Genomic DNA, 27,382 nt, shown 5'->3' on the forward strand with positions numbered 1-27,382 from the left:
AGCATGAGTTTTTTCTTTTCTAAAGGTGTTCTTCCAGGGAAACAAACTCTGAGAGGTTTTATTTCATAGCTTTCTAGAGCACAGGCTATGGAGCAAAGCCAAGCTTTCCTAGAGAGTTGGCTGCTCCACGAGACGGATGTAGGCCTTACCAGATGGAACTTTGACGGTGTCGAATCCTTTTGGAAACATCTCCTTGGCCTTCTCGTCCGAGATAGTGGGAAGAATCATACACTTCCTCCCATTCTCCCAGTTCGCGGGCGTGGCCACGCTAAACTTATCCGTGAGCTGCAGGGAATCGATCACGCGCACGAGCTCGCTAAAGTTCCTGCCCGTACTGGCCGGGTAGAGGATAGACAGCCGTACCCTCTTATCCGGGCCAATCACGAAGCACGCGCGACAAGTCAGCGGCATCCCCGCGGCATCCTTCTCCACGGGGTCGAGCATCCCGAATCGGACGGCCAGATCGCGGCTTGGGTCGGCGACGATAGGGTATTTCACCTTGGTCTCCGGGCAGTAGCTCTCGATGTCGCCCAGCCACTCGCGGTGGGAATTCACGTCATTGCAGCTGAGAGCAATCACCTTGACGCCGCGGCGATCGAATTCGTGGATGCGCGACGCCAGGGATCCCAGCTCCGACGTGCACACGGGCGTGAAATCGCTGGGGTGGGAGAGGAGAATCGCCCAGCTGCCGTCGATATACTCGTGGAATTTGATGGTTCCCATTGTGGATTCCGCCTTGAAATCCGGCACAATGTCGCCCAAATTCAGACCCATTTTCCCCTCCTCTCTCCTCTTTCTTCGAAGAACCCTAAATCTTTGCAGTGCCTTTGAGTGGCTTTTATATCCTAGCCACTCAAGTGGGACACGTGGGCGGTATGCACCGGGTAGGTGCCAATAACGGCTTTCCTGTGAAAGCGGGAATATGTACGAAAGTTCCGACGAATATTCCATACCTTTAAGACTTTACAAAAAGTTGTTTGTGAAGAGGTCACTGGCATTTACGCGGATTTGTTCTTCGCTGCTTCCATCTGATGTTAACAGATCACGGAGAGAGACGCTTACGCCCGGATTTGGATTTCGCGACTGGATTCTTGTGGTGAGCATTTTGTTGGCGGAGAGCCAGTCCAAGAATTTGGACCACTTGCCGCTCGCCATGGTCCCCCATTCGCCCGATGGATTGGCGAGAAAAGTCTTTGATAGAAACTCGAGGGACTCCATCACCATGTCCAAATCATCGAGGTGCTCGGGAGCTTGTGCCTGTCGCAGCGCGTTAAGAACCGTTTTTTGCTTACAACTTCAAGCTTACCAGAAGAGTTTTTGCCGAGGACTCGATGTTTGCTGTGCTGTAAGCGAATCCTTTTGCCGAAGCTCGTAAGAATCCCCTCACAACGTCTGGTTTCTCCCTGTTGGAAACATTAGGAAGAAAACGCAACGAGACGAAAGAGCTTACTCGAGAGTGTCCGGGTGAGCTATGACGACTGGAGAATAGCAGTAAGGAATCCTGATACATTGGATGGTGCTAATCAGTTGCAGGGTACTTCACAAAAGCCACAAACATACCCGTATTCCTCGAGGATAAACTCGTTTAGTTCGATGCCTTTGCGCTTCGCCAGCACACCCTCCCAAGCTCGAAAAATCCAAGTTGCGTCTGCCTTGTTTTGTAATAGAGTGTTCCAGATTCCCAACTTGTCGGGAGTAGCCTCCTCAAAATTCCCGGCACCACCATCGGCTTGGATAAGTTTCTGGACAATTCTGCCTTCAAATCTTGCTGCGTAGGACGCATAAACCTTTCCATCCAAATCTCTAGGCCGACACAATCCACTCTGTTTAAGAGTAGCTGCACAAACAGGGAAAGATTACAAACAAGATTTCGAAAAATCCAAGTACCAATTGCGCTGAGATCATCTTGAAGAACTGCCGCTACAGCGACGAGTTTGGACCTCGCTGGAGGTAAATGATAGCTTATTACAGTCTCGCTAGGTGCAAGCCCGAATGCTGCATAAACACTTCTTAGTTTCTGAAAGCACGAACCAGACCACTTACTTGCTTTTCGTGCAGAAACCTGAGAAGCTGGGGTCAGTTCGTAGTTGGAAACATGGGGACTTAGAAACTCCACGCAGATGCCTTCCTCCTTGTAGTAGCCCAACGCCTGTGCCACATAAAAGCCCACATGATTTGTGTTGGCCGTCCAGTCCAGCGCCAAAGAAACGCTTTGCAAGGTTCCTTCGGTGGCCATGGCTGGGAATTGCAAGAAGTAAAACTTCTTTTCAAGTAATAAGCTGATAAGTTAACAACGTTTCATTCATACCTGTCAATGGACGCTGTTGACAGCAAGAGTATGAGAACAATATGGACAAGTTCCATGAAGTACATTGAAGGACCTGACACCGCGCCGTTCGTCAAGAAACCGTAAGAGAACGCAATGCTTACTGTATAGTTGTGGGCAACAACCAATCAGCTAGACATATTGTGTGGAACGCTTGGCCACAGCTTGGATTGTTACAAACATGATCCGGTATGCCGTCCTCTGTGTAACATAACAATGCAGTAAAACAGCAGTTACCAACACGAGATTTTACCGTCTGGTAGTTTGTATGCGTAACATATTCCACATTCCGTTGACAGTCCTCCCAGTTGATGGGTTTCAGGAGGAGGAGGAATGGGAACTTGAAGAACGGTTTCTAGATTGTCAAGCAAGTTCTTGTCTTCTGTCCTGCAGGAAAAATATCATTTTTGTTAGAAGGATCGTAAGAAAGAAAATGTTTCAGAACCATATCATGCTACTCCCAATCAATCTTTGCCTCAGGGGCGAGACGACAGTTCCAGGGCCGAAAAAGCTGCACCTAGCAAAAGCAATTCTAAGCGTCATGTAAAAACTATCCTACCTTACTCTGGTAAAGAACGCGGAGTTGCTGGATTGATCTTGATTGATACTGAGCAGTGACCGCCTGTGAAAAAGAGAGTGTGAAATTTGAACACGTAAAAAAAAGACAAACCCAAATAAATTCGTCTGGAGATGTCAGCTCGAGAGAGCTGAACAGGTTCATGTACCCAAGCTCTTTTGTCAATGTCGTCCATCACGTTCCAAAAATCTTGATAGCTATCCACGGCCTGCATTTACATTGTTTAAAGATTAAAAGTTCCAAAAGGAAAAAAGAAGAAAGAAGTTACCAACTGGAACTGTGATAGAGCATCTCTCAAACTAGCACGGGAGGTCCATTCCACAGACCACGAAGATGGAAGGTCCTACAAAACGTTCCGGTAAAAACTAGTTGGCAGGATGGGTGCTTACAGCAGTAATACTGGGCTGCGACAATGGAAAATCTGGAGAGAAACTTAAACGTAGAGTGTGCACTCGATCTGCGCTGTCGCTGAAAGAGAGTACTTGATTAAGAAACGTAGAAGACAATTATCTTACATCACGCGAAGCCAGAGCTTAGAGAAGTCGTCACTAATGTAAGCAATGTTCTCCCATCCCATCTCATCGATCTGAACAAAATGAATCTAAAGTGTTTGGAAAGATAGAAGAAGAAGATGCTTACTTGAGTGTAGAGCTGCGAGGGCGATAACACTGGCTTGGATTGAGCATGCAAAATACATTCCTACAACCACAGTAAGTAAAGCCTTCGCTCGAGAAATCGAAGTAGAAAGCTTTACCATAACGTTTTTAACTTCCACACAAAACGCATCGATGTTCTTACTCTTCTGGAGCCTCTGCAAAAAAACTTTAGCATTGAAGAAAAAAGAGAGAAAATTCTTGCCACTCACATCCCAAAGAACTTCCTCAAAGCCTCGAAACATTGCGCGCATCGGGGCGCCACACTCGATCTTTGCGTTGGATAAGGGATTAGAGATAGGATCTACATCGTGGAGGGAAAACGAGAATTCTTGGTTCTGTGAAGGAAGAAATCGCCACTAGAAAGAAGAATCCGATTGATAGGGATACCTGGATTGAGAAGAAGACTTGAAATGCCGTGGCGCTGGTGCCAAGCGGCAGCACAGTGGGCGCCATTCTCCTCAAGAGCCCTAAGAATATGAAATTTTGGCGCCAATTTTCTAGGGCTCTAGTGGGATCGATGGAGAGAGAGCGATCCCGGCTAATCGCCTTGGCGTTGGATGTAGGCTTCGATCGGGATGTCGCGAATGCGGTTCTGGATCAGCTGATTAGTCTCTATGGTGAGTATCAAATGGATCTTTACTAGAATGCGGCTGGAATTCTGATCCTTGGGCATAGGGTACGAGGGCCGAGATTTCGTCACCGTGGAGCATTGCGGGGATGATTTTCTCGCGAGGCTGGCTGATAGCACGCAAGCTCACGAGGATTGGGAAACGAGTAGCCCTCTTGCTGCTCCCGAGGATGGGGACGATGCCTTTGAGCTCAAGGAGAATGTGGTGGCTGATAGCGAGAACGAGGAAGTGGAGAATTCGATGGTGAGAGATGTGAGTTCTTCCAGCTCCGAGGATGAGGACGACGATGTTATCATCATTGAGGCCGATGAAGAAACTCCCATTAAACCAAATGAGAAGCAAAGCTCGGCTCGAAAGAATCATCCTCCCAGCACTGCCGGAAGCGTAAGTTCTTTTTCCCTTTTCATTTTCTTCTATGTGAGATCTTCTCTTCTTCTTTCCTCAGGCGAAGAAAGCAAAGAAATTAGATGGGCGTATCTCATCCTTCTACTCGCCATCTCCTGGAACTCCCAGTTCTTCGGAGGACTCGGCTACGCGACGCCCAACTTACGAACATTTGCGTTTGTTGGATGACTTCGACCTTGCAAACACTGCCATCTTTTATCACAACAAGTTTAGGCCGTTCCAGCGCATGGGATGCGAGGCTGCGATGGCTGGGAAAGATCTCTTTATTTTGCTTCCAACGGGTGGAGGAAAGAGTCTGTGTTATCAGGTATGACTTTGTTTATTTTTCATGAGAAGCTACTCCTTCGCTTACACCATCCTATCAGCTTCCCGCAGTGATGTCTCCTGGAGTAACCGTCGTGGTGTCACCACTCTTGTCGCTCATTCAAGACCAGGTACTGGCACTCGTCGAGAAGTTTCGGATTCCTGCCGCATTTTTGAGCTCTCAATTATCGTCTTCTCAAGCAGCAGCTGTCATGCAGGAACTGAGGTAAGATGGCCGTGATAAGGATTATTCTTCTCGGTGCTTATCTTGATACCTTGCAGAAAACAGCGACCCTCTTGCAAGCTTCTGTATGTGACGCCTGAAAAGCTCGCCAAGAGCGCTTCCTTTCAGGACGTGTTGCACGGCCTGGACCGGCATGTAAGCTCTCCGAGTCATTTTCGTAGAAGCTTTAATGATCTTGTTACAATGCAGAGGTTGCTGGCTCGTTTTGTCATTGACGAAGCACACTGCGTGAGGTACCTTTACCGCTGTTCTTTTTCTTTATTTTTTTCTGTTTGCTGGAGACTTATGGTTTGTTTCTTTGCAGTCAATGGGGACACGACTTCAGACCGGATTATAAAGCCTTAGGAATTCTAAAGCAGCAATTTCCCCGAGTCCCTTTGATGGCACTAACAGCCACAGCAACACATAGTGTCCGAAAGGTACTTTTCAGTGTTCTTATCGTCCAGCAAACCATTTTTGTGCAGGATATACTTTCAATTCTTCGTATACCTCATGCGACAGTCATAGAGACGAGTTTCGATCGTCCCAACTTGAAATACAAGGTTGTGATCAAGGATCCGAAGGACCCGTTAGAGCAGCTTGGGAAGATTATAAAGGACGACTTTGCACGCCAGTGCGGAATAGTTTACTGCCTCTCCAAGAACGAGTGCAAGGACGTTTGCGACTACCTCAGCAACAAGTGCAAGATCAAGACAGCGTTCTATCACGCCGGCCTCAGCAACCGCGAGAGAGTTTTGGTCCAAAACAAGTGGCAGAAGAACGAAGTCCAAGTAATATGTGCCACCATTGCTTTCGGCATGGGGATCGACAAGGCGGACGTGGTAAGAAAATTTCGCTTTTTATTTGAGGAGAGGACCAACTAAAAGCTTCGTCATTTTTTTTTTCGTTCCAGCGATTTGTCATCCACAACACCATGTCTAAAGCCATCGAAGGCTACTACCAAGAATCCGGAAGAGCTGGACGCGATGGCTTGTCCTCGACGTGCCTCGTTCTATACCAGAAGAAGGATTTTAGCCGCATAGCGTGCATGCTGCGCAGCGGCTATGGCCGCTCCAAGGATTCCTTCAAGCGCGGAGTGGAACAAGGCCGCAAAATGCAAGAATACTGCGAAGAAAAGGTAAGATCTTTCCTTGAATTTGAGCGTTGTTCTAAAAGTTCTTCCATTTTGTAGAATCAGTGCCGAAGAAAGCTTCTTCTCGAGTACTTTGGCGAGAATTCCATGTCGCAGAACGGCTGTCCAACCGGTCCAAATCGTTGTGACAATTGCTCGAGACAAAGTTGAAAGAAAAGGTATTTACTTGATGTCAATAAATCAAGTAAGAAACCACAAGGGTAAAAAAGTGCGCTTTGTTTCAAAACATCTCCCGCGTCTTTTTGCCCTAAGATTATTCTCTTCGTTTCGTGGGCGATGAGCTAGGGCGCGATGAGCAGCGTCGTCTAGGGCCCGATGAGCAGCATCGTCTGTCCGGTGTGTTATGAGGATGCCAAGCCTGGAAGCGAGGATCTCCAAGCTATTGCTGGATGCGGACATGTGTTTCACGAGCTTTGGTATGTGATTCATTTCGCGCGATCAATCTATTCATTCCTTTCTTCTGATCCTCATTCTCTTCTCGTCAAGTCTCCAGCAATGGCTCGAGTATTGCCACAGGAAACCGTGCTGCCCGGTGTGTAAAGAATCTTGCCCAGCGAAACAGATCCATCGGCTATACTTTTTATCATCCGACCAACAAACCCAATCAGTTTCTCACTCGCAAAACAGCAGCGCAACCATTGACGCAGTAAGATCTCCACATTTTATTCTCCATGGTTTTGCTCGAATTCTTTACTTTCTTCTTTTCCTTGTAGGTGCTTGGGAAGCTGGAGTCTCAGCTCTCGGTAGCTAATGCAGCACTACAAGCGATCAAGCAAGAAAACAAGCATCTCGATGACGAGGTGGATTTTCCTTTTATCAAAAAGTGTTTTTTTACTGATAAATCTGTGTCACAGCTCGCCAATCTTAAGATCAAGCTTGAGAAATCAGAGTGTGTTCGACGGAAAGCTATGAGTGACCTTGACATCTGCAGAGAATCCTCGTCAAGGCTCCAGGAGGTATATTCAAACTTTTTTAGACGTTCAGCATGAGCCTGTGTGTTCTTCCTGTAGGAAGTGAATAGGAGTTTAGAGGACCGCACGAAGCTGATTGAGAAGAACACATCGTTAGCAAAAGAGCTTGCTTCCATGAAGATGTAAGTAGTGCCTTGTATTTGCAGTGTTTTAAACCGTCATTGTCACAGGGTAGCAGACATTTCCTTGGACGAGGATGAAATCTTGCGGCTTGCAAATGTAGGCCAAGCAAAGAACAAGGATAATATTATTGACACGCTCACAAGATCCCTTGTCATTCGTAACAAGTATGTTTCTATGTTCTTCTTGACGCGACCAATCCTTCCAAGCCGTCTGTATTCAGGAGTTACAGAGACTTGGTGAACAAGTGCAGCTCTTTGGGAATGAACGAGACAGTTGCTATTCAAAAAGCTAACAAAGCATCTGAGCAACTCAGAATTCTAAAGGTATGCACAGCTTTGATCCATGTTTTTTCTCTACTTATCGAATCCAGGCTCGCGTCCAAGAGCTAGAAAAAGCTCTAGAGGTTAAAGAAAACAAGGAGCTTCGAGACCTGAAGAGGAAGATCGAACAAAGTAATACGAACTTTGTAGCTGAAAAAAAGATGGCTTCCACAACTGCGGAACATGAGGACAAAGTCAGGCATGAAACCGCTACTGAGGATGGCTGCTTTGTGCCTAAGCCTACAAATCTCTGCTCTGATAAAGCTCTACAAATCTCCATAAGGCGCGACGCTCCAATATGTAGCCCGATTCTTCCAGGTAAATCACTGAAACGTCTCACTTCCTCACCAGCAGCACCATGAGTCGCAGGCGACTTGGCGAAAAACCAAGAGCAAGTCTGTGCGCAAGACTCGTCGACCAGAAAGAGAGTGTACGCCGCAACGAGCGGGACGAGCTCTCCTCGAGGATTTACACCGTCCAGCAGTGACAAGGGAAGCTTCATACTCCGCGGTGCAGATGGCCGTGGTGGAAGAGTGACGATCTTGAAGCCTCCGGTAAGTCCGATCACTTTAGTCTCAGTGTCTAAGTCCATATATGTTTCCAAATTCCAGGGAATCAAAGCAAGCGCGCATAAACAATCCAAGCGTGCCAAGAATCACCGCAGCAACGAAGGATTGCACATAGAACACTTCTTCGGGCGAGCAGAATAGAGTATGGTTGCATTACATAGTATATATTTTGCGGTATATTGCATTTTGCAGCAATGTATAATACCATAGTTCTCCGTCACGGAGCTTCCAGGAGCATCTTGCCAGTGTCAAACTCCAGAAGCGGCTGCTGCTCCAGCCAAGACTCATCGAACTCGATGTTGTTATCCGGGATCGCGAAGAGCTCCTCCAGAAACGCATCGTCCAGTGTAAACGTTTGCTCGTCACCTTCCAAGCTTCTGGATTGCGGCTGCTTGGCATCGATATCACTTCCCACAAACTCTCCTTGCACAGCTTGAATTGCATCCTCGAAATCACCATCTGCGGAGCTCAACGAAGGCGAGGATACCAGAGGTGGTGGCGAATCCTTGTTCAAGGTTAACTCCTCTGGCTCTTGAGACTTGGGACGATCCTCCGCCAACTTATGGGTAGTGTCACCTTGTAACGATTGGATGAAGGGCTTCATCTGGGGTGGCAGAGTTTCGAAATTGAGGCCGGCGATAGTGTCGAGGGCGTATTTCTTGCCCGTGTCCGGAGAGATAGCCGATACGTTGAGTATTGTACGTGTGAGCACATGTAGTTCCCATATTTTCTTTGTGATGCCGAAAATTCTCTTGCGGAAACAACTTTTTCTTGTTTCCGGGTCCTGGATGTATTTGAGTGGGATTTTCTTCTTTCCGGCTGTTTTTTTCTACAACATAAATCAAAGAAGGAAAATTGAAGAACTATACATGGAACAATCATACAAATACAAATACCTTGATTGATGGCGACATCCTATTGGGGGGACAATCCCTTAAATTGTCTCCCCATGGGGGGGACAACAACTTAAATATTATATCTTACCCTTAAATCAGAAATAATATTTTATTAAGTGTACGATCTGCTAATTCCAGCGACAGCGTCCAATTTGATGATACAAGTGTATCCCTAAATTAATCACGAAAGCATCTTCACATGATATCTCTAAGAAATGTACTCGTGTGGAATTCCACCCTCAAAGCGTATCCGGAGCGCAGTCTCTTAGAAGAAAGCTCACAACTATTTGGGAAAGCTCCGGGTATCTATCTCCATATCTAAATCAAAAGCTTTTGATAAATGAAATGGTTCCATGTGTCCACAGCCCCTGGTAAGCACCAGTGCAAGCAGTCATTTCTCCGTGGCTTACCTGGTTCCTGTGTCTTGAAGAAATTTGGATGCCCATCCGGCCTCATGAATGCGCTGTAAGTGACGTCCAAAACATCAAACCTACTAGCATTCGCCAGCCCCGCCACCTTTCCTCTCTCTACCTCCGCCACCTTTGCTCTCTCCACCTCCTCCCTCTGGATCCTGTTCATCCCGCTGCTCATGAAGGGCAGCCGTACGCTCCCGGGGGAGTATGGCACGGTACGGTTGCACACCCCGCCGGCGTACCACGCCCCGTGCTCGAAGTGATCGACCGTCACCGTCCTCGCGATGGTAACACCGCGGAACTCCCGCAGCAGGTAGCCCAGGACGCTGCGGTACGCTAGCCGGTAGGCCTCTAGCTGGTCGACCTTAGTGACACCATCGCCAGCAGCATTGCATGGGTTGCAACCAAGAACTTTGGAGGAGTTGTAGTAGACGCTGGGGCGGTAGTACCAGTATCCCGTGGAGATCACCGCAACGTCGTACTGGAGGACCTTGGAGGCCCAGATATCGTCCGGGGTGTCGAGGAAGACGCGGTAGGGATCGCTAGGAGATGTTCCAGGCGAGAACTTGACGAGGAACGGTGACCAGATGTGCGTGAGCGTGAAGTTGTGGCGGTCGAATCCCCACCGCATCTCCTTGTCCGACTCCTCGAAGAAGATGATCTGGGGTCTCTCGAGCTTGTGGGGCTCTTCCACCTAGACGAGAAAGTTTCCAAAAGTTTCTAGGAGCTCTTTGCTTGGAACTTGGAGGCTTACTTGGGCGAGCGCGCAGAGGAGAGATTGCATATGGTTTCTGGCCATGGAGTCGCCGATGAAGATCATCTTTTTGTTTGTCATGCGGCGAAGGAAGTCGCGGGGATCCAGAGGTGGTAGCTCGCAATCGTCGGGCTTCCACCTCCAGTTGAGGTACGTCAGGTCGGGCCTTCCATTTTTCACGCAGTTTTGGTTCGGCTGGATGAACTTGCACGTCTCGTTGGTGTAGAGCGGAGGTGTTGAATCGGGCACCCAGTTACCCTTTGAAAGATCACACTTTTCTCCTGAAAAAAAAAACAAGAAAGATAAAAGGAGAAAAAAAGGCAAAAAGTTCGAAAAAAGCTACCTGAGCTTGATGGTGGATTGCTGGATCTCTCCTCTAAAAAAAAATCGAATATAAGCTAAGCATCGACCAATCCAAGTTGAGAATTTACCTGTGGTGTCCGTGGCTTGGTCATGTTTCTCTGAAATCATCCAGTTATAAAACGGGAAGTGATTGATTCCATAACTTTACCTGATCCTGGAACATAGATCCAATCAGGAAACCAGATAAAAGAAGAAGTAAAAATACCTGAAGGAGAAGGAGATGGAGCATCACCGGTTGTCTCCTTTGCATTGCTGGGTGTGTCTAGAGAACCAAACTCTCAGATCCAAAGAGAAAGACTTGCAAAACCACTAAAATGAGGGTAAATTTTAGCCAAACCTGACAATGAGTCCCGGATCCTGCTGTTGATGGCGGCGAGCTCCGCCTCAAAATCCTGCCCTGGAAGGAAAGACAAGTAAACGAACCACAGATTGAGCAGCGTGAAGACGATCACTATGATCGATGTAACAGCGGCGTTCGCCATAGCTTCATGGTGTTTCTAGAAATCCAGACAGAAAAACCAGGCAGGAAAGAAGGGATCTCCAATCGACTGGATGGAGGGATTCAAAGCCTCCAGCCGGGAAGTAGCTCTCCAATCGGCATCACCGCAACTATTCCTTGTGCTTGTCACTACGTGCTTACGGGAGAGAGAGCAAGAGAAAAAGCATCTTTCCGAAAAGAAATAAACATACCTTCCAGTCACGAAGACACGCTGTGTGATACTTGGTGGGGCGTTTAAGTCCGCGGGATTGTCAATCTCAAAGTGGTCCTGTGCTGTCACAAAGAACAAGGGAACTAATAATCAACCGAGACCCACTGGAACTTTTGGTGGAGCAATCCTTGTCGTGGAGCATTCCTGTTTGAAGACACGATCAAAGAAACCAATTCAAAACAAACACTGGTTGCAAGAAAAAATGGTGAAAGTTTGCTCGATCAGTAACACTGGAGGTAAAAGAAAAGTTTTCTGGATCGACCGTGAAAACGTTTCGATCTTATGCTTACTACCGGACTGTTAGCTTCGGAGCCGGAGAACAGCTCGAGCTCGAGCTGGAAGAATCGTACCGAAAAACCAAAAGAAAAAAAGAAAACCAAAGAATAGATCGATCGAGATTCGAGATCGATCACTTCATCCTCCTCGAACCTTGTGAAACTGTCTCAACTTGGAGTCCCCCATCTCGCTCTTCCTCCGCGTCTCGATCAGCAAGTGGAAGAGAAGCTGGTTCCACGTATCGATCGGGCCGGGCAAGCACCAGTGCAAGCAATCGTTCTGCGGCCTCTCGCCCGGCGGCTGGACGCGAAAGGTGTTTGGATGCCCGTCGGGCCTCAAGAACGAGCTCCAAGTCACATTCAACACCGCCATCTTCTTCTTCCCACTTTGATCCTCCCGCAACACTCGCTCAAACTCCTCCACCTGGATGTGGTTCATCTCGTTGCTCATCCACGGCAGCTCCAAGCCGGCTGCCTGATCGAACGGGATCGTCCGGTTGCACAGCCCCCCCGTGTTCCAGGAGCCGTGCTCGAAGTGATCCACCGTGATCGTCCGGAGAACCGTGACCCCCCGGAAGTTGGCGGCCATGAATTCGAGCATGTTGCGGTGCGCGAGCCTGTAGGCCGGGAGGACCTCGAAGATGGGCAAGTTGAGGTGCGACCGAGGATTGCATCCCAGGATGGTGTTGTTGGAGTAGTAGACGCTGGGGCGGAAGAACCAGTAGCCGGACGAGAGGATCGCGACGTCGTATTCGTGGAGCTGCGTCTCCCACACGCTCTCCGGGACGTCGAGATGGATGTGGTAGATCTCGTCCACGAACTCGTGCTGCGCGAGGAACGGCGACCAGAGGTGGCCCAGCGTGAAGTTGTGCGATCGAAACCCCCATTTCATGATCTTGTCATCGGTGTCAAAGAAGATCTTCTCGGGCTCCTCCACCTGTTGTTCATCGTCAACCTTTAGAGCTCCACCGGAGAAGTTCTAAGAGATTGTTAGAGATTTACCTGGGCGAGAGCGCACAGCAAGGATTGCATGTGGTTGCGAGCGATGGAATCGCCGATAAACACCATCTTCTTGCCGCGCATGGAGTCGAGAAACTTGGCTGGATCCAAGCTCTCCAGCTCGCAGCCGTCGGGCTTCCACCGCCAATCCAAGTACCCTCGATCGGGCCTCCCATTCATCATACAGTTCTGCGAGGGCTGGATGAACGCGCACGTCTCGTTCGTGTACAGTGGCGTCCGGCTCGAATCGGGAATCCATTTTCCCACAGAGATGTCACACTCTTAGAAAGAAAGAAAGATAATCGATCAGATGGGTCCAGGATCCTGGGACCGATTCCCAAAACCGAGTACCTGGGCTCGCGATTTCCTCTATTGGGTCACTGGAACTGCCATTCCCTCCCGGTAATTCGCACCCCTCGCATTGCTGATCGACCGATGGGGACGAAGAACCAATACCTGGAGCTGGAGAATTGTCGATTTCTCGTGGTGGGTCGCTCGAGTTCACGGTGGCGGGGGCGCTCCGGGCAGCGCCAGCGCCAGCGGCAGGAGAGAGGTCGATTTCGTGCCTGGCACCAATGTCAGGCGCAGTGGTAAACGCGCCATCTTCGCTTCCTGGCCAACGAACAAAGGAGGAGAAGGAGAAGAACCAGCAATTAGCGAAGAGGGCGATGGCGGCCACCGTTGCAAACGCCAGTGCCGTTCGCCCACCGCCCATCGCCGCCTCCTTTCTCATGGCCTTGGAGGACCGCTTGCCGCATCTCTCTGGGTGGTCACTGCCGAGCCATGCCAAACAAAACGGCGACCATTTCAACCCCTCTTTTCTTCCAGGGTACATAAAGCTGGTCATGTTCTTGCGGCTGGGATACAAAAGCATAAATGCAAAAGCAAAGCAACGCGCAAGAGAGAGATCTTTCTCTTCTTTCGAGGCAAAAGAGCTCTCTCTCTCTCTCTCGATCGGCGCTTCCTGCACACGGCGACATTCCCTTTTGTTTTGCGATGATCGCGCCCGGTTCGTTACGTCGGGTGGAATGGAATAGGCGCGCCTGCCATGCTTCGTCTTGACGAACAATCAACTCCCAGCGATTCCCCTGTTTTTAGGGCACCCAGAAATTTAGGTCAAAATCAGGAATTTAAATTTCGAGATTCGCGCTATAGTTAACGTGCACGGCCACGCAAGCTTTCTTTCCGCGCCACGTGCTTGGGCCAGGGCATGGGCCACTGGCCAAAACCCGCGTGGCGGTACGGCTATTGGATAAACCCAAGCCCGCATCGTCACCGTTTCAACCGACGGCTGCGATGGCGCCACATTGCGATATATTAGCGCGTTTTGGCCCATGCATTGAAAGGGTCCGCTTCTTCTTTCGCTGCTCTCTTTGGGTTCTCCGGCTATGGGACTTCTCGACAAGCTGTGGGACGATGTAGTCGCGGGGCCAAAACCATCCGAGGGCCTCGGCAAGCTGAGGAGGAAGAGCAATCCAGGTGAGCGATCGATCTTTCCCTGCTTTTCGCTTTCTTCGGGCGGATTTTGCTGGATTTCCTTGCTCTTGCTTGTGTTTTAGCTGATCTTGTGATGGATCGGTCGATATTCCAGCGGGTGAGAACGGCGATCGGCGATTCCAGCAGCGGAGCAAGAGCATCGCTGTTCCTAGGCGGCCGCCGGCCTTGAATGTCGAGTGCGAGGCCTCGTCGCCCTCTTCGTCGTCGCTGCCGTCGACGCCGCTGGGATCGAGCCCTCTAAATTCCCCCTCGCCTGTGCCATCTCCGGGTATGAACTTCTCTATCGATAATCTCTAGCAGTGTCTTGAAATTCTCTCTTTGCTATCGTCTTTAGATTTCCCCCTTCTTTGTCAGTGTCTTCTACATTCGATTTGTTCTTTAGTTTTGCGTTTTGCTAGTTCTAGATTTTGCTATCTTCACAAATTGGCTCTCTAGGCCTAGTTCTAGATTTTGCTATCGTTTCTTCGCTAACGCTTGGATCTTTCTCATCTTTCCAGCCTCGAGAATGCGGCACAGTCTGTTTCGTCAATGCAACAATAGTTTCACGACCCAATCCGATCTGTAAGTTCCTTTCCGCTGCCGAATTTTCCTACCAAAGTTTTGGTGACATCTTCTCACGGAGAGAATCGACTTTTTTGGCAGGATGGTCATTAGTGCGCTGGACAAGTGATCGATCGTTACGATCTACACTTGGAAGATATGTAAGATCCCTGGTGCGTAACGCGGCCTGGTCCTGCGCGGTGGCTCTGCGTCCAAAGCCATCGATGACGATGAAGATGATGATGAAAAATAGTGTAAAGTTTTGTATCAAAGTACCTTGTGTGGTCCTGGGACTCGAATCCCGCCCTTCTAAGCAAAAGAAGTGTTTGTGTGGTTTCGTTCTTATCGCGAAGCTTTGTATTACTCGGTCTCCGCGTTTGTGGTGTCATTCTTATCTGTAACTTATCTACGCGTTTGAGAACTCCTGCAAAGAACTTTGTAGCAAAGGAGGTGGCGAAAGAGAACTTTCGTACCATTCAGTCGCAAGACAATCGTGATTCTTGAAGAAAGCCATTGATCCACGCAAAATCCTGGGAAGCGAATAAAGAATAACACACACACAAAAAAAAAAGTGTGGTCAAATGTACCTCGTTCACGCAATCTCGCTCGAGCGTTTCCAGGCTCCACCATATCCATTTTGTTGTCCCTTCTAGAGCTTTCCACGAGCTTCCTCTGAGCAAGCGGGACTTTCCCGTGATTCGGCCGGACAACAAAGAAGAAACCCGAGAGCTTTTGGGTGGTGCGTCGCATCGGATCAAGCTCTCCTGGGAAAAACTGACTTTCAGTGAAGCTGCTTGATCAAAGGCCTTTCCGGAAGTCGAGAGAGTATCCCTATCGTCTCCTCGTCGGCTTCCACCCCGTCAGCTTCCAATCTCTCCATGAATCCAGCCACAGGCTCCCTCGCCACCTCGTACGCCCTGAGCAGCGCGTTGAACAGCCTCACGTCCGTCTTCCACTTCTCCAGCCTCCAGTTCCGGAAGAGAGTTTCGCAAGCCACAACTTCGCCTCGCTCTGCCAACGCCAGCATCATCATCCGGCACGTCCCAACCCACGGCTTTATGTCCTTTCTCGGCTCGGTCGACATGAACTTCCGTTCCTGCGGGGAGAGCTCGAACGGGACCCGGAACACCTGCCTTTCCAGCTGAAACAAATCCAGGGCCCTTTGGATGTTGTCGTTCTTGAGATGAATCGCAATCAGGTGGTGATACGTCGCTGGATCCGGCTTAAATCCCATCTGATGGATCTTTCTCAGTAACGACTCGGCCCGCAGCACAAAGTTTCCGGCCTGACAAACTTGCAGCATCACGTTGCACACAGTTATGTGCATCTTTCTCTGGGCCGCGAGAGCGAGAAATCCCGACTCTGCCTGTTCAAACAGCCCAACCTTTGCCGAGCTCCTGATCATGCAGATGTAGTCCTCGGCAGTGGGATCCATCCTGCTCGTAATGTCCCAGATCCTCTTCACCCCTTCCACGTCGCCGATAAACCCGTAGATAACGATGATCACGTTGTAAGTCCTTCGCAGCCTGTTAAACTTCCCGGTTTCCATGCCGTCCTCCACCACCATCAGCATCTCCTTGGCCTTGTCCACCATCCCGGCCCGCCCGTAGGAACTAGCAAGCATGCAGTACGTGTGCTCGTCCAGAAAGTTCTTAGACTCCATCATTTCGACGAGGCTCTCCATCTCGGCCACACCCCCGGCTCTGAAAGTCATCGGCAGCAAAATGTTGAAGGAGCACATATTGAGAGACTGGCCAGCCTCCTCGGCGTCTCGGATGAGCTCGGCCACCTTCCAGAAAACTTGGTGCTTCTGGTAAAGAGTGAGCATCATGTTGATCGGTGAGATAGAACGCAATCCCCACCTCTTGAGCGTCGTGTAGATCGATTCCGCGTCGGCAGCCATGCTGTGCCTCACGTACATGGAAAGAAGAACCGTGTAGCCCTCTCGGGATTTCCAGTCGGCCGGGAGATTGTCAAACATTTCCCTTGCTCGCGTCACACTCACTCTGGAAACCAAGTCGATGTGGTTGAGAGCTTCCTTGTGGTCGTATGGGATCACTCTCTTCTTGTAAGCTATCCAATCCGATATCTGGAAGAGAAAGGGAGAACTTTAGATCACAGGGATCCCTGGAAGAAATTGCGACTCACCCGGAGAGCGTGATGGAATCGCTTGCGCCTGCGCAGCTTGTGGCGGACGATAATCAGTCCATACCTGGTGATCTCGTTGCCCTCCGCCATCCATTCCTCGACGATCGGCACCACCAGGTGATCCTGGCACCACTTGAGCCTCGAAATCCTCCTGGCGAGCTCCGCGTGCGCGACTGTCTCCGGCGTCACGCCGCAGGGATTCTTCCTCGTGATGTAATCCACCAGCGGCGGCCCATCGAAATGGCCGCTATCCCATCCCAGCGCCGTGGACATCGCTCGCCGCCCTAGGAGCTGGAGCTGGAGCCGGCATTCTCGTAACGCATTCCAGGCAGCCATAGCTAGGGCAATACATTGGGAATATCCTTGACAGAGATCTGGGCCGTTGATTTTGAGCTGGCAAAAATGGCGGGACTGTTTTTAGGGTTTATTGTGACGTGGTGAAGGGGCGTTTCCTCGGCGATGGCTGTTCTTCGGGGAGATTGGATGAATTGGCGAAGGGGCGAGTGACGAGCTTGTGTAAGTTTCGTCATTCCTCTGCGTTTTTTGCCGAATCGAAATCGGCGCTGTGTTCTTGCAGGCTTCTTTTTCATGAGCGGATGAAGCATGGGGCGATCAACGAGCTCCAAGGCCAGCAAAGACAATGACGGCGGCGAGAAGATTAGCATCACGGACCAAGTCCGGCTCTACGGCATCTACATGTATGTGGATTTTGTTTTTGTTTTTCGCTTTCGTGTGGAGGGGATAATTTTTTCGAAGAAATCAATGAAGTGAAGAGCAGAAGGTTGCATTGGAAGATGCGAGAAAACTTATCGAGAAGCTCCAAAGGGACTTTAACCAGCTTCGACTGGAACGAGATATCATCCAACAAGAAGCTGTAAGTTCTCCTTTTCTTCCAAGGTTTGTGAATTTCTCATTGTTCTGCTCTTCGTTCTAGTTTGCGTCCACGGAGTTTTACGAGCATGATATAAAGCAGAAGAAAGAACTAATCCAGGAGTTGGAAACTAAGCTAGAAAATGTAAGCGTTCTAAAGCTGTTTCATGATCGGTATCTTCTCGTTTCTTTTGCAGAAAGAGAACGAGAATGTATCCATAAAGAAGCAGTGGCAAGACGAGCTCGCGGCTACTCTTACTGCTGCCAAGATGGAGAAGGCCGAGCTCATCAATCACATTGGCAAGATCGAAAAAGAGCTCTACACCTTGCAGCACTTTTCGGAGAAAAAGGTAGATTATGGCTTTCATTTCGGAATATCTGACTTTGCAAGTTTTGGATTTCAGGCACAACTTGAAGCCAAGCTTGCCGCCGCAGATGCCGAGAATGTCCAGCTCGTAGAGAAGCACGGCAACGAGTTAGCGGAGCTCGAAAGAAAATACATAGAGCAAGTAAGTATCGGCTACCACCGTCGTCATAAACTCCTTGCCTTTTCCAGGGAATCAACATGAAAAAAGACTTTGAGAAGAGCCTGGATGAAATCCACAGGAAGCTAAACTCCGAGATCGAGGACCGCGTCGGGCAACGAGTGAGAGACATCCTTGCCGAGGTACGTGATTTGTTTTTCCGGAGGAAGTACAAAGAGTTTTGTGTATGAAGGTGGCAGAATGAACGACTTGGCAACGAAATCCGGATGCACGTCGAGATAACCGGCAATCTCCAGAGGGAAATTGATATCATCCAGGCGGATGCCGCTGGAGTGACACGAGACATCGATTTGCTGCGGGAGGCCGACGGGCTTCATATGCAAAGGAGCAGCACACAGGCCCGAGTTATCGCCGAAAGCAACTCAAGAGTACACGCCATTATCACTAAGATCCTCTCCTTCGTTCTTACAGCTTTTATTCCAGCTAGTGAGGCTCGAGCAAAGCATTGGCAATGTCGTTCGTCAGTATGGATCCGAGAGACGCGCCTTGGAGGACGAGCATCTCAAAAGCATCGCGGACTTCCAGCTTGAGAAACAGGCAAGAGAAACCTCTCATCGTTCTCGCGTTTCTCACAAAAGTTTTTGCTTGATCTCGCAGACAATGCGGCGGATCCTCCAGACGAAAGCCAAGGAGCTCCGGCGCGTGAGGCAGCTCGCCCAGCAAGTCCTCCGCGAGCGCGGCGAGGTGGAGTCGTTCCTCATCGAGTCGCTCCACACGGTGGTGGAGGAGATCAAAAAGTCCAAGAAGCAGCAAACGCCGCCAATCCTCACCAAAGCCATGCTGCGCGCGTGCAGCGAGCAGAAGAAACCCGACGCCTCCTCCAAGCCGGCCACGTCCTCGTCGCCGCCATCGCCAAGCTCGCAAAAGTCGTCCTCGGCCCGGTCAGCGCAGTCGGCAAAGTCGGCGCAGTCAGCGAAGTCAGCGCAGTCGGCCAAGTCAGCGCACTCGGTTGACTCCGCCGCCGCCAAGCCCAAGCCCAACCGCGCGGTCAACAAGCTGGTCAAGTCGAAGTCGCAGCTGGAGGGGGAGACGCAGCTGGACGTGATGGGGCAGATGGAGGAGGTGCCGGTGCGGCTGGAGGCGGCGGTGGACGTGTCGCAGCTCAGCTGGGGCGACAAGGAGAAGGTCCTGCGCTACCTGTTTGCCAAGATCAACAGCGCGCACCAGATCCCCGGCAGCGTCGTCATGAGCCAGGCGCGCTACCCCGAGCTCTTCGACGACGACGACGACGCCGAGGAGCAGCACCTGTTTGGATCCGTCAGCGACGCGGGCAGGGTCCTCGTTTGAAACAATGCGGAGCTTGGAAATTAGGGTTGTGTCCGTATCAGTTTCGTATAATGAGGAATAGAACGTTCAAGAGTAGCACGTTAGTCATGCTCAACACGCTTGTGAATGAACGGCAGATGGAAAGCACCCTTGGTTGACCAGAGCAAAAGCAGCACCTATTCATGTGATCGAAAAAGATGGCATTGACGTTCTTCTGTCCAGGAGCGAGAGAAAGGAAAAGCACTTTTGTGCTGGCTCGTCTCTCCGCTACCAATCCATGTTTATTTCTCCCGCTCCAAACAATTTTGGTGCCAGCGGCAGCCAGGAGGAATTTAATGGCGCTCGCATCGGATCGATACTTTCGTCTCCACCAGCAACAGTCTTTCAATGTCCCTGCTGCTCTGGTCCCTGCAAGTGCAAGCCATACCATATTCATCCAAAGAGATCTCGTCGCTCTTTTCCTTGTCTCTGATCGCGATTTTTTTAAGGCTGCTGCTGCTGCCACATTTCGTGATGATCGAGCAGCAGCCTCCACGACTGCTGTTGATCTGGCTGGCCCGATTCAGTAGCTATAATCTGGTGGGAGAGCTTTAACTCGCGACCAACACATCTTTCTTAGTCACAAAACCATTCACAATATACCACTCCTCTGTACACGCAGCGCTAAAATGCTGCTGCGTTTCTTGGCTTTTCCTTCGTCAGGGCTCCTGGAAAAATCGAGGCTTTGATCGATCAGAGCCAAAAAGCGAAACGATGTCACACCTTGCGAGTTGCACAGCGTCCAGTTGGCAAGCTTTCCACTCAGTTCTTCACGGGATGATAGACAAGCTTGGACGATTCCAAAGGCGACTTTCGTCGGGGCTGGACGGCACACCTTACGGCCTTGAACACGAACATTTGCTACAAAACCAAGCCATTAGCCACAGTTGCAAAACCAAAGACGTTTGTTACCAGGAGCCTCGAGCTTCTCCGTATTCGCGTCACCACCCACCTCCTCTGCCCGGACGAGCTAGCGCTTCGCATCAATCGAAACCGAGATGGAGCGAGCCTCGGCGACGCACAGCCGCAGGACATTGCTCCTCCAGCCGCAGCTGACTCCTCAAAACCCAAAGCCCTATCTTGATCGATCTCACCGGAGCCGAGCTTGAGCACCTTGTCCGATTCAACATCGCCCTCCTCGTCCGCGCGCTGGAGCAACACAATTTGCCCGCTGCTTGGCACCGAGGCCGACTCATCCTTGGCGCTCTCCGAACCTTCAATGCTGTGGAAGTACGCAGCGAGCGTCGGAGCCCACATCTCCACATCCTGGCTACCACGGAACTTCTCGCGCTTGGATCGCAGCCAATCGGGATGGAGAATTCTCTCGATCGATCGGGTAATAGAGACCTTAACGCTGCTACGGCCACCCTTGAAACAATCCTCTATCACCGCTGCTGGATTCGCCACACTGGTAGTAGTCCCCGACTCGGCGTCCGAGACCACCGCCGAGTCGGAGATGGTGTCCGAGGATGAAGCGCTGCACGACGCGCTGCTCTGGTCGGGGCCGCACAGTATGCTCGTCGGAGAGCTTGGGTCGACCGTCTTACCGTCGGCGGTACCGTGTTGGACGGCTGGAGAGCTCGAGTTACCGTCCGCGGCAAGCGAGACCGCTGCTAACAGCAATCCTTGCCTGTGATTGACGGACTGCGCTCGGCGCTGGGAGAAGTTCGAGGAGATCGCGGATTTGTGGAGAGTGGCGCTGCGGCTGAGACGAGGAGGGAGCTGGAGGGTTGGATCCGGCTTCTCCAACGAGGGCTTGGGCTTGCCTGGCGCTTCCTCCCACTTGAATGGCACCGAAGCCGAGCACTTGAAAGACGATTCCCCCTGTTCCTCCCGAGCTGCCGCTCGATTGGCAAGGAGAAATTTCGGACCCGGAGAACCGACGAGATCGTAGCGGCGGGAATCGAAGCTCTGGGAGCGCTGATCGTCGATGTTGAGATTGCTGTGGTGGCGGCTGGAGGGATTTCCAGCTGCTGCCAGGTCCTTGAGCTGCGAGATGGAGCAATCGGAGGCGACGAGAGGGAGGTAGCTGTCGTCGCGGCTGCACAGGAGCTTCATCCTGGAGGAGAGAGCGTGAAGATTATCGTCGAGCGACAGCGCTCGCATTTTCCTCGTCACGACGAATCCCAGCTTCTTGCAAGCATCGCCGGCGGCATTCACATTCTTCTCGCCGCACAGTCGCGGCAATGCGAGACCACTCCACGACGAAGATCGCCGCTTCTTGCCCGGGATTTGTTCCTCCTCCCCCTCTTTCACAGCAGCGTGGCGGCAATCCTGGGAAAAAGAAGCGAGATTCTCAGCGGAGGAGGCATCAGTGGACACGAGAAGCGCCGAAATCTCTGAATCCTCGCAAATCCTCCCCCGATCGTCGAAAACCTGGCAGCACGCAACACCGCTTATCGAATCCTGCGCTTCTTGATCGCAACGCTCGCATTCCCGATCACGAAACGGCTGCGTCACTCGCCTCCGCCTACTCCGTACCGTCGAGGCCATCGATAAGCCAAAAACAAAGGAACAAAAGAACCCTATTCCGCCATAGCCACCACGATCACGTAAAAGGTTAAAATTTTGAAAATTTTGAAAACTTTTACGAATTACGGCGCGCGTGTAATGCCGGTCAAACAGTTTACCGCCCAGCGAATGGGGTGGCGCCAGATGGCGAGATTTGTCTTCTAACTTAACTAGTAACGGCGAAATTTGCCGCCGTCACAAACAGTCTTTAATGCGCGCCGACGGAATCTGAGTGTGAGGAACAGAATATGCGTAGCAGTGTGACCGTTAGGGCTTTAATACTTCACCGACGTGGGAAGTGATTCATTACTATGGAACGGAAGAATTCCATCCATCATCAGAAAACTATAGAAGTTCTAGTAAGAAATTTCATGGAAACCTGTGATTTGCCAACTCAATCGAATCATCGAATCAAAGGAGAAAAGTCTGACCAAAAATCGCGACTTTGGTGAGTTTGTTTGTATACAATGAAGAGAGAACCGAAAATTCGAACTCCACATCGATCCTGAAAGGCATATCACCAGTTCCAGCCCGCTCTTAAAGGCAACTCCTTTGTACCTTTCCAAGCCGGTGTTAGCGCATCGCTACGAGTAGCTTTGCAACGATTTCAAAAGCATGAAATGGATGGTCCGCAAAGCAAAAGCCAGCGATTGCGAGTAGAACACCTGGAAAGATTGTGATCCATAGTTAGTTGATCAACTTCGGCGAGAACTGGAAGAAATTGATCACTTCCAAAAAACTAAGAAAAACTTTCCATTCACCTGTGAAAAGCTCTCTGGAAAATTATCCTCAATGCCGTAGCCTCTCAAAGTTCCCTCGATCTCCATGGGTCCAGTTACTTCTACAAAACCATCGCTCGCGTTAGAATCAAAGCTCTCGAAATGCTTACCGCCATCGTCCTCGGTTTTACTTCTCGATCAAGCTCTGGCCGGGAGGCTTCTTCAATCCCATCTCCTTCATGCTCAGCTGGACCTCCAGCGCCTCCTGCGGCAATCCAGCCGCCGTGAAGATACTCGACAGCAGCGAGTACAGCGAAGTGTTCTCCGGATCCAGCTCTTTCACCCTCCTCGCCGCTCGCTTCGCAGTATCAGCATCCGAGTGTGTCTTACACGATCCAAGCACCGTCAGCCAGGCCACCGAGTCCGGCTGATACGGCATGGATTCTACCAGCGCTTCCGCGTCTCGCAGCCTCCCGCTTCGTCCCAGAAGATCCACCATGCAGAGGAAATGCTCGCGGATAGGAACCACTTCGTGCTCGCTCTGCATCTCCAGGAAGCACTCCACGCCTCTGGCGAGCAAACCGGCGTGGCTGCAGCCCACCAAGATGCTCGTGAAGGTGATCTCGTTGGGCCTGATGCCGTGGAGCACCATCTCCAGGTACAAGTCGAGCACTTGATCAGCATGGCCCTGTTGAGCGTAGGCGGACGTCATTGCAGTCCACGAGAGAACGTCCCTCTGTCCCATGTCCTCGAACATACTTCTCGCCGTCTCGAGCCTCCCACACCTCCCGTACATGTTAACCAGCGCCGTCTGGACCATCAAGCTCGACCGGAAGCTCTGGTTCTTGAGCACCCGGCTGTGGATCTCCCGGCCTAGCTGGAGAGAGCCAGATATCGCACAGGCACTCAAACTGCTGGCGATGGTCACCTCGTCCGGAAGCACCCCCTGGCTCGTCATAGTCTGGTATAAGTCGAGGGCCTCCCTTCCGAGTCCGTGCTGAGCATAAGCTCCGATCATCGCGTTCCAGGACACCAAGTCCTTGCGACCCGATGCCTCAAAAGCCGATTTTGCGAGCTCCAAGCTCCCACACTTGGCATACATCGTCACCAGCGCGTTCTGGACGGCCACATTCGAGGCCAGCTCGCTGTTCTCGACGTGTCCGTGAATTTTCATCCCTGCTTCCAGATCACCCGACGAGGAGCACGCCGCTAGAACGTTTGAGAAAGTATACTCGTTCGGCCGGGTCCCCTCGGCCACCATCTGGTCGTAGAGCTCCAACGCTTCTTGGGTATGCCCGGCTTGGGCATAAGCAGATATCATCGCCGTCCAGCAGTAGACGTTTCTCTTCTGCCGGACCCTGTTAAACACCGCCCTCGCAGCGTCCAGCTCTCCACACTTTGCGTACATGGTGAGAAGCGCGGTGTGGACGACAAGCGACTGGAATCCACACTCGAACACCCGCGAGTGGATTGCTTTGCCTTCCTTGAGAGCCCCCAAGCTCGCGCATGCCCCGAGAGCAGTCACGTAAGTCACACCGTCGGCATGGACGCCTTCGTGGTCCATTCTACCGTAGAGATCCAGCGCTTCTCTGTAGTGACACGTCTGGACGTAAGCCGTCATGAGCGAAGTCCAGCAAACGACGTGTTTGTTCTGGATCTTCTCGAAAGCTTGCCTCGCGGAGCTCACGTCTCCACACCTCGCGTACATGTTGATCAGAGCGCTTCCCACAAAGTCCGACTCCATGTTGCTGCTCACGATCCTTGCATGGATCGCTTTCCCGTCGACCAGTTTCGTGCAAGCCAGAAGAGCGCTGGTGAAAGTTATCGAGTCGGGCTGGATTCCATCGGCGTCCATCTGCTGGTAGAGATCCAGTGCCTCGTCGCAAAACCCATTGTTGGCGTAGGAAGAGATCATCGAAGTCCACGAGACAGCGTCCCTGTTCTTGATCCCATCAAAAACCTTTCGTGCCTCTTCCACGCTGCCACACTTTCCATACATGTTTACCAGCGCGTTCTGGAGAGAGAGATTGTCTCTGATGATCTGTGGTGCCTCGATGATGCTGGCATGGATCTCTCGAGCCTCACGGAGACTTCCCACCGCCGAGCAAGAGCCCAGAACGATGAAGTACGTGATCTTGTCCGGCTCCGGCCCTTCCTCGCACATCCTGTGATACAACTCCAGTGCCCGGTTCCACAGCCCGTTCTTCCCGTAAGCGCTGAGCATCTGGTTGTAGCAAGCCACCGCCTTGATGCTTGCGAAATTCTGGAACGCGGCCCTGGCGAGGTGGATTTCTCCACAATTTCCATACATCTGGATGAGGAGATTGCCCAGGAACTGGTTCCGGCCATGGCCGGTGCGGAGGAGATGGCGATGGACGAGCTTACCTTCTGCCAGGGAACCCAGTCGCCCGCATTGCTGGAGGAGCTCGTCGTAGAGCTCGACGTAGCCGTGGCGCCGCTGATCGAGCTGCTCTAGGGCGTCGCTCACGGAGATCCTCGCCACCGGCGCCTTCTTCTTGAGATTGAAGACGAGCTTCCTCGAGACGAAGCTCGCCTTCCTCAGCATCCCACAGCATTTTGCGATGCCCTAGAAAGAAGTGCTGACTCAGCCCTAGGAAGTGACGCGGCAAAATCAAATTCACCGCCAGCTTGGCGCAATTGTGGCCGCTGGTTTGGAGCTCTCCCCGCCGTTGGATATATAGGGCATCGGCATGAAATACTTTTTGTGTGTCGCATCGAGGAACAGAGCAGCGATGGCTTCCGCATCTTTGATCTCCGGCTTCGCGACGACGACCCCAGCGGCAGCTCCTGCGCTCCAATCGAGGCAGCATTTGCGATTCGGCCGAAATCTCCAGCTCTGCTCCAGTCTAGGCGTCAGATCATCGTGTTCTTCGTCAGGTAATCCCGATCACGCCATGAATTCCTGGATCCATTCCAGCGCATGCATCCTCTGTTCTCTTCGATTTCCCGGTTCGATCTCACTGGTTTTGCTGGAAATTTCTAGCTATCAGAGCTCAAGTGGCAACGGCGACCGAACCCTCTCACGAGGCAACGAAATTAGTCGAAGCTCCTGTGTCAGTGGTGACTGGTGCTTCGCGAGGGATTGGCAAAGCCATAGCTCTCGCTTTGGGTGCTGCTGGTGGCAAAGTAAGGCTTCTTTCAAGTTTTCTTCCACTGTTTATCTTACCGCTTCAATAGGTTCTTGTAAACTACGCTAGATCATCAAAAGAGGCCGAGGATGTTGCCTCGCAGGTATCGTTAGGTGAATTTTTTGTCTTTCTTGTGGAAAATGGTGTTTTACTGTAGATCGAAGAACTTGGTGGCTCGGCTCTCGTTTATGGTGGAGATGTATCGAAGGAAGAAGATGTCGAGGCGCTTTTCAAGGCTGTGATCGACAAGTGGGGAACGATCGATATTCTTGTGAACAATGCAGGTACTGGTTGCTGGAATTATCAAGTTTGGAACGCTTGACTGATTCGTTTTTCAAGGGATAACGAGGGATACACTTCTCATGAGGATGAAGAAATCTCAGTGGGACGAGGTTATCAATCTCAACCTTTCTGGGGTTTTTCTGTGCACACAGGTTCGTCCATCAGTCTTTCAGACTGCTCGTCCGAGAAAAGTGACTTTATGCACTGCAGGCTGCTACGAAAGTCATGATGAAGAAGAAAAAGGTCTGTATTTTGTGTCAATTTCCATAGTGTCGAGTTTCTTATTACATGATAACGCACAGGGTCGGATCATCAATATTTCATCGGTTGTCGGTGTTACTGGGAATGCAGGACAAGCAAACTATAGCGCCGCTAAAGCTGGTGTCATTGGTTTCACGAAAACTGTTGCTCGCGAGTATGCCGGAAGGAGCATTACGGTATTCTCAAAATTGCTGCTCCTTTAGTTCCTAAATTTCCCGAGTGCATCCTGCAGGCCAATGCTATTGCTCCAGGATTCATCGCCTCAGACATGACTGCAAAACTGGGAGACGAAATTGAGAAGAAAATACTCCAAACCATTCCATTGGGTAAAAGCAAACACATATCCTTGCGATAATCTGCATTTGCTTAAAACCTCTTGCGTCTGCGCAGGAAGATATGGCCAACCAGAGGAAGTGGCTGGTCTCGTCAAGTTTCTCGCTCTCGACCCGGCAGCTGCTTATATTACAGGACAGGTACGATCTCTTTCTTTTAGTCACAGCGTTCGTCCATCCTCTGAGAGCTTCATTCCCAGGTTTTCAATATCGATGGTGGAATGGTCATGTAAGCACGCAAGCTAGGATGTTTTTGTCTCATACAATTTTGAAATAATCCTATAGCACCTAACTTATTGATACCTTTGATTTATAACAAATGAGGCCACTCCATATGGAGCTTAATGACAAACTCCAAGCCAGCCTAGATGTGGACAACTTCCTGCTACTATACCTAATGGGACTATTTCTTATGCAATGATATTTTTCTATAAAAGAAGCCTGATCTATAGATAGTTACAGTTAACTTATTTTTAAGAAATAAATCTCTTTTATAATGAGAAGAATGTGCATATCATATGTACTATGAAAATTTTAATAGTTAACTATTTTTCAAAA

At 50.6% G+C, this 27,382-nt stretch overlaps 12 protein-coding genes and 1 pseudogene across 17 annotated transcripts; 5 read left to right on the forward strand and 8 right to left on the reverse strand.

Annotated features, from left to right (window-relative positions):
* Positions 1-37: 37 nt before the first annotated feature.
* Positions 38-1,054, reverse strand: LOC9644265 (annotated as a pseudogene). The gene has a single exon (XR_002994154.1). The product of XR_002994154.1 is annotated as a peroxiredoxin-6 (transcript).
* LOC112351502 (formylaminopyrimidine-binding protein-like) lies at positions 924-2,236 on the reverse strand. Its single transcript, XM_024689497.1, has 5 exons — positions 2,044-2,236; positions 1,561-1,855; positions 1,451-1,501; positions 1,307-1,403; positions 924-1,257 (listed from the first exon to the last, which is right to left on the reverse strand). Exons 1-5 carry the CDS (start codon positions 2,234-2,236, stop codon positions 964-966), a joined length of 930 nt encoding a protein of 309 aa, XP_024545265.1. The 3' UTR covers positions 924-963.
* LOC112351518 (E3 ubiquitin-protein ligase FANCL-like) lies at positions 2,178-4,021 on the reverse strand. Its single transcript, XM_024689540.1, has 14 exons — positions 3,947-4,021; positions 3,769-3,894; positions 3,658-3,714; positions 3,543-3,602; positions 3,419-3,489; positions 3,293-3,371; positions 3,172-3,246; positions 2,997-3,111; positions 2,891-2,948; positions 2,772-2,843; positions 2,580-2,713; positions 2,431-2,527; positions 2,309-2,381; positions 2,178-2,238 (listed from the first exon to the last, which is right to left on the reverse strand). The coding sequence occupies exons 1-13, from the start codon at positions 4,010-4,012 to the stop codon at positions 2,312-2,314; spliced, it is 1,080 nt and encodes a 359-aa protein (XP_024545308.1). The 5' UTR covers positions 4,013-4,021; the 3' UTR covers positions 2,178-2,238; positions 2,309-2,311.
* LOC9644445 (ATP-dependent DNA helicase Q-like 1) lies at positions 4,012-6,498 on the forward strand. Of its 3 annotated transcripts, none has more exons than XM_002984371.2 (10): positions 4,012-4,176; positions 4,235-4,572; positions 4,634-4,900; positions 4,959-5,122; positions 5,179-5,275; positions 5,330-5,373; positions 5,445-5,559; positions 5,605-5,961; positions 6,033-6,257; positions 6,312-6,498. In XM_002984371.2, the coding sequence occupies exons 1-10, from the start codon at positions 4,035-4,037 to the stop codon at positions 6,420-6,422; spliced, it is 1,860 nt and encodes a 619-aa protein (XP_002984417.2). In that variant the 5' UTR covers positions 4,012-4,034; the 3' UTR covers positions 6,423-6,498. The 3 variants fall into 3 exon arrangements, with proteins under 3 accessions (XP_002984417.2, XP_024545306.1, XP_024545305.1); XM_024689538.1 differs by having other exon boundaries at positions 4,959-5,027; positions 5,115-5,122; positions 5,445-5,961; XM_024689537.1 differs by having other exon boundaries at positions 5,445-5,961.
* Positions 6,499-6,552: 54 nt separating this feature from the next.
* LOC9644266 (E3 ubiquitin-protein ligase TRAIP) lies at positions 6,553-8,492 on the forward strand. The gene is made up of 10 exons (XM_024689539.1): positions 6,553-6,688; positions 6,759-6,918; positions 6,986-7,072; positions 7,127-7,228; positions 7,283-7,365; positions 7,414-7,530; positions 7,587-7,689; positions 7,737-8,004; positions 8,056-8,240; positions 8,298-8,492. The coding sequence occupies exons 1-10, from the start codon at positions 6,588-6,590 to the stop codon at positions 8,394-8,396; spliced, it is 1,305 nt and encodes a 434-aa protein (XP_024545307.1). The 5' UTR covers positions 6,553-6,587; the 3' UTR covers positions 8,397-8,492.
* A 964-nt stretch (positions 8,493-9,456) lies between these two features.
* On the reverse strand, positions 9,457-11,382 carry LOC112351521 (protein trichome birefringence-like 25). Its single transcript, XM_024689559.1, has 7 exons — positions 11,019-11,382; positions 10,887-10,943; positions 10,830-10,835; positions 10,750-10,779; positions 10,662-10,694; positions 10,319-10,599; positions 9,457-10,258 (listed from the first exon to the last, which is right to left on the reverse strand). Exons 1-7 carry the CDS (start codon positions 11,161-11,163, stop codon positions 9,470-9,472), a joined length of 1,341 nt encoding a protein of 446 aa, XP_024545327.1. The 5' UTR covers positions 11,164-11,382; the 3' UTR covers positions 9,457-9,469.
* Positions 11,383-11,581: 199 nt separating this feature from the next.
* Positions 11,582-13,773, reverse strand: LOC9644446 (protein trichome birefringence-like 25). The gene is made up of 3 exons (XM_002984477.2): positions 13,017-13,773; positions 12,669-12,946; positions 11,582-12,603 (listed from the first exon to the last, which is right to left on the reverse strand). The coding sequence occupies exons 1-3, from the start codon at positions 13,537-13,539 to the stop codon at positions 11,806-11,808; spliced, it is 1,599 nt and encodes a 532-aa protein (XP_002984523.2). The 5' UTR covers positions 13,540-13,773; the 3' UTR covers positions 11,582-11,805.
* Positions 13,774-14,013: 240 nt separating this feature from the next.
* LOC9644447 (dormancy-associated protein homolog 3) lies at positions 14,014-15,045 on the forward strand. Its single transcript, XM_002984373.2, has 4 exons — positions 14,014-14,144; positions 14,257-14,430; positions 14,660-14,723; positions 14,805-15,045. The coding sequence occupies exons 1-4, from the start codon at positions 14,054-14,056 to the stop codon at positions 14,830-14,832; spliced, it is 357 nt and encodes a 118-aa protein (XP_002984419.1). The 5' UTR covers positions 14,014-14,053; the 3' UTR covers positions 14,833-15,045.
* A 101-nt stretch (positions 15,046-15,146) lies between these two features.
* LOC9644268 (pentatricopeptide repeat-containing protein At1g80270, mitochondrial) lies at positions 15,147-17,186 on the reverse strand. The gene is made up of 3 exons (XM_002984478.2): positions 16,851-17,186; positions 15,290-16,791; positions 15,147-15,232 (listed from the first exon to the last, which is right to left on the reverse strand). Exons 1-2 carry the CDS (start codon positions 17,184-17,186, stop codon positions 15,484-15,486), a joined length of 1,644 nt encoding a protein of 547 aa, XP_002984524.1. The 3' UTR covers positions 15,147-15,232; positions 15,290-15,483.
* A 267-nt stretch (positions 17,187-17,453) lies between these two features.
* On the forward strand, positions 17,454-19,552 carry LOC9644448 (basal body-orientation factor 1). Its single transcript, XM_024689498.1, has 4 exons — positions 17,454-17,582; positions 17,918-18,229; positions 18,445-18,729; positions 18,863-19,552. Exons 1-4 carry the CDS (start codon positions 17,454-17,456, stop codon positions 19,550-19,552), a joined length of 1,416 nt encoding a protein of 471 aa, XP_024545266.1.
* Positions 19,553-20,120: 568 nt separating this feature from the next.
* LOC9644269 lies at positions 20,121-22,080 on the reverse strand. The gene is made up of 3 exons (XM_002984479.2): positions 20,483-22,080; positions 20,294-20,431; positions 20,121-20,238 (listed from the first exon to the last, which is right to left on the reverse strand). Exons 1-2 carry the CDS (start codon positions 22,061-22,063, stop codon positions 20,333-20,335), a joined length of 1,680 nt encoding a protein of 559 aa, XP_002984525.1. The 5' UTR covers positions 22,064-22,080; the 3' UTR covers positions 20,121-20,238; positions 20,294-20,332.
* Positions 22,081-22,352: 272 nt separating this feature from the next.
* On the reverse strand, positions 22,353-25,374 carry LOC9644449 (pentatricopeptide repeat-containing protein At5g27110). Of its 3 annotated transcripts, XR_002994158.1 has the most exons (3): positions 22,971-25,374; positions 22,843-22,922; positions 22,353-22,746 (listed from the first exon to the last, which is right to left on the reverse strand). XR_002994158.1 is itself a non-coding variant. In XM_024689575.1 (2 exons), the coding sequence occupies exon 1, from the start codon at positions 25,364-25,366 to the stop codon at positions 22,988-22,990; it is 2,379 nt and encodes a 792-aa protein (XP_024545343.1). In that variant the 5' UTR covers positions 25,367-25,374; the 3' UTR covers positions 22,353-22,922; positions 22,971-22,987. The 3 variants fall into 3 exon arrangements, 1 of the variants encoding a protein (XP_024545343.1); XR_002994157.1 differs by having other exon boundaries at positions 22,353-22,586; positions 22,640-25,374; XM_024689575.1 differs by having other exon boundaries at positions 22,353-22,922.
* A 129-nt stretch (positions 25,375-25,503) lies between these two features.
* LOC9644450 (3-oxoacyl-[acyl-carrier-protein] reductase 4) lies at positions 25,504-27,126 on the forward strand. Its single transcript, XM_002984375.2, has 10 exons — positions 25,504-25,698; positions 25,805-25,947; positions 25,999-26,052; positions 26,107-26,233; positions 26,289-26,383; positions 26,442-26,474; positions 26,534-26,668; positions 26,725-26,818; positions 26,883-26,965; positions 27,025-27,126. Exons 1-10 carry the CDS (start codon positions 25,512-25,514, stop codon positions 27,055-27,057), a joined length of 984 nt encoding a protein of 327 aa, XP_002984421.2. The 5' UTR covers positions 25,504-25,511; the 3' UTR covers positions 27,058-27,126.
* The last annotated feature ends 256 nt before the right edge of the window (positions 27,127-27,382 follow it).

The sequence above is a fragment of the Selaginella moellendorffii genome, unplaced genomic scaffold (assembly GCF_000143415.4).
Source record: "Selaginella moellendorffii unplaced genomic scaffold, v1.0 SELMOscaffold_62, whole genome shotgun sequence".
Lineage (NCBI taxonomy): Eukaryota > Viridiplantae > Streptophyta > Lycopodiopsida > Selaginellales > Selaginellaceae > Selaginella > Selaginella moellendorffii.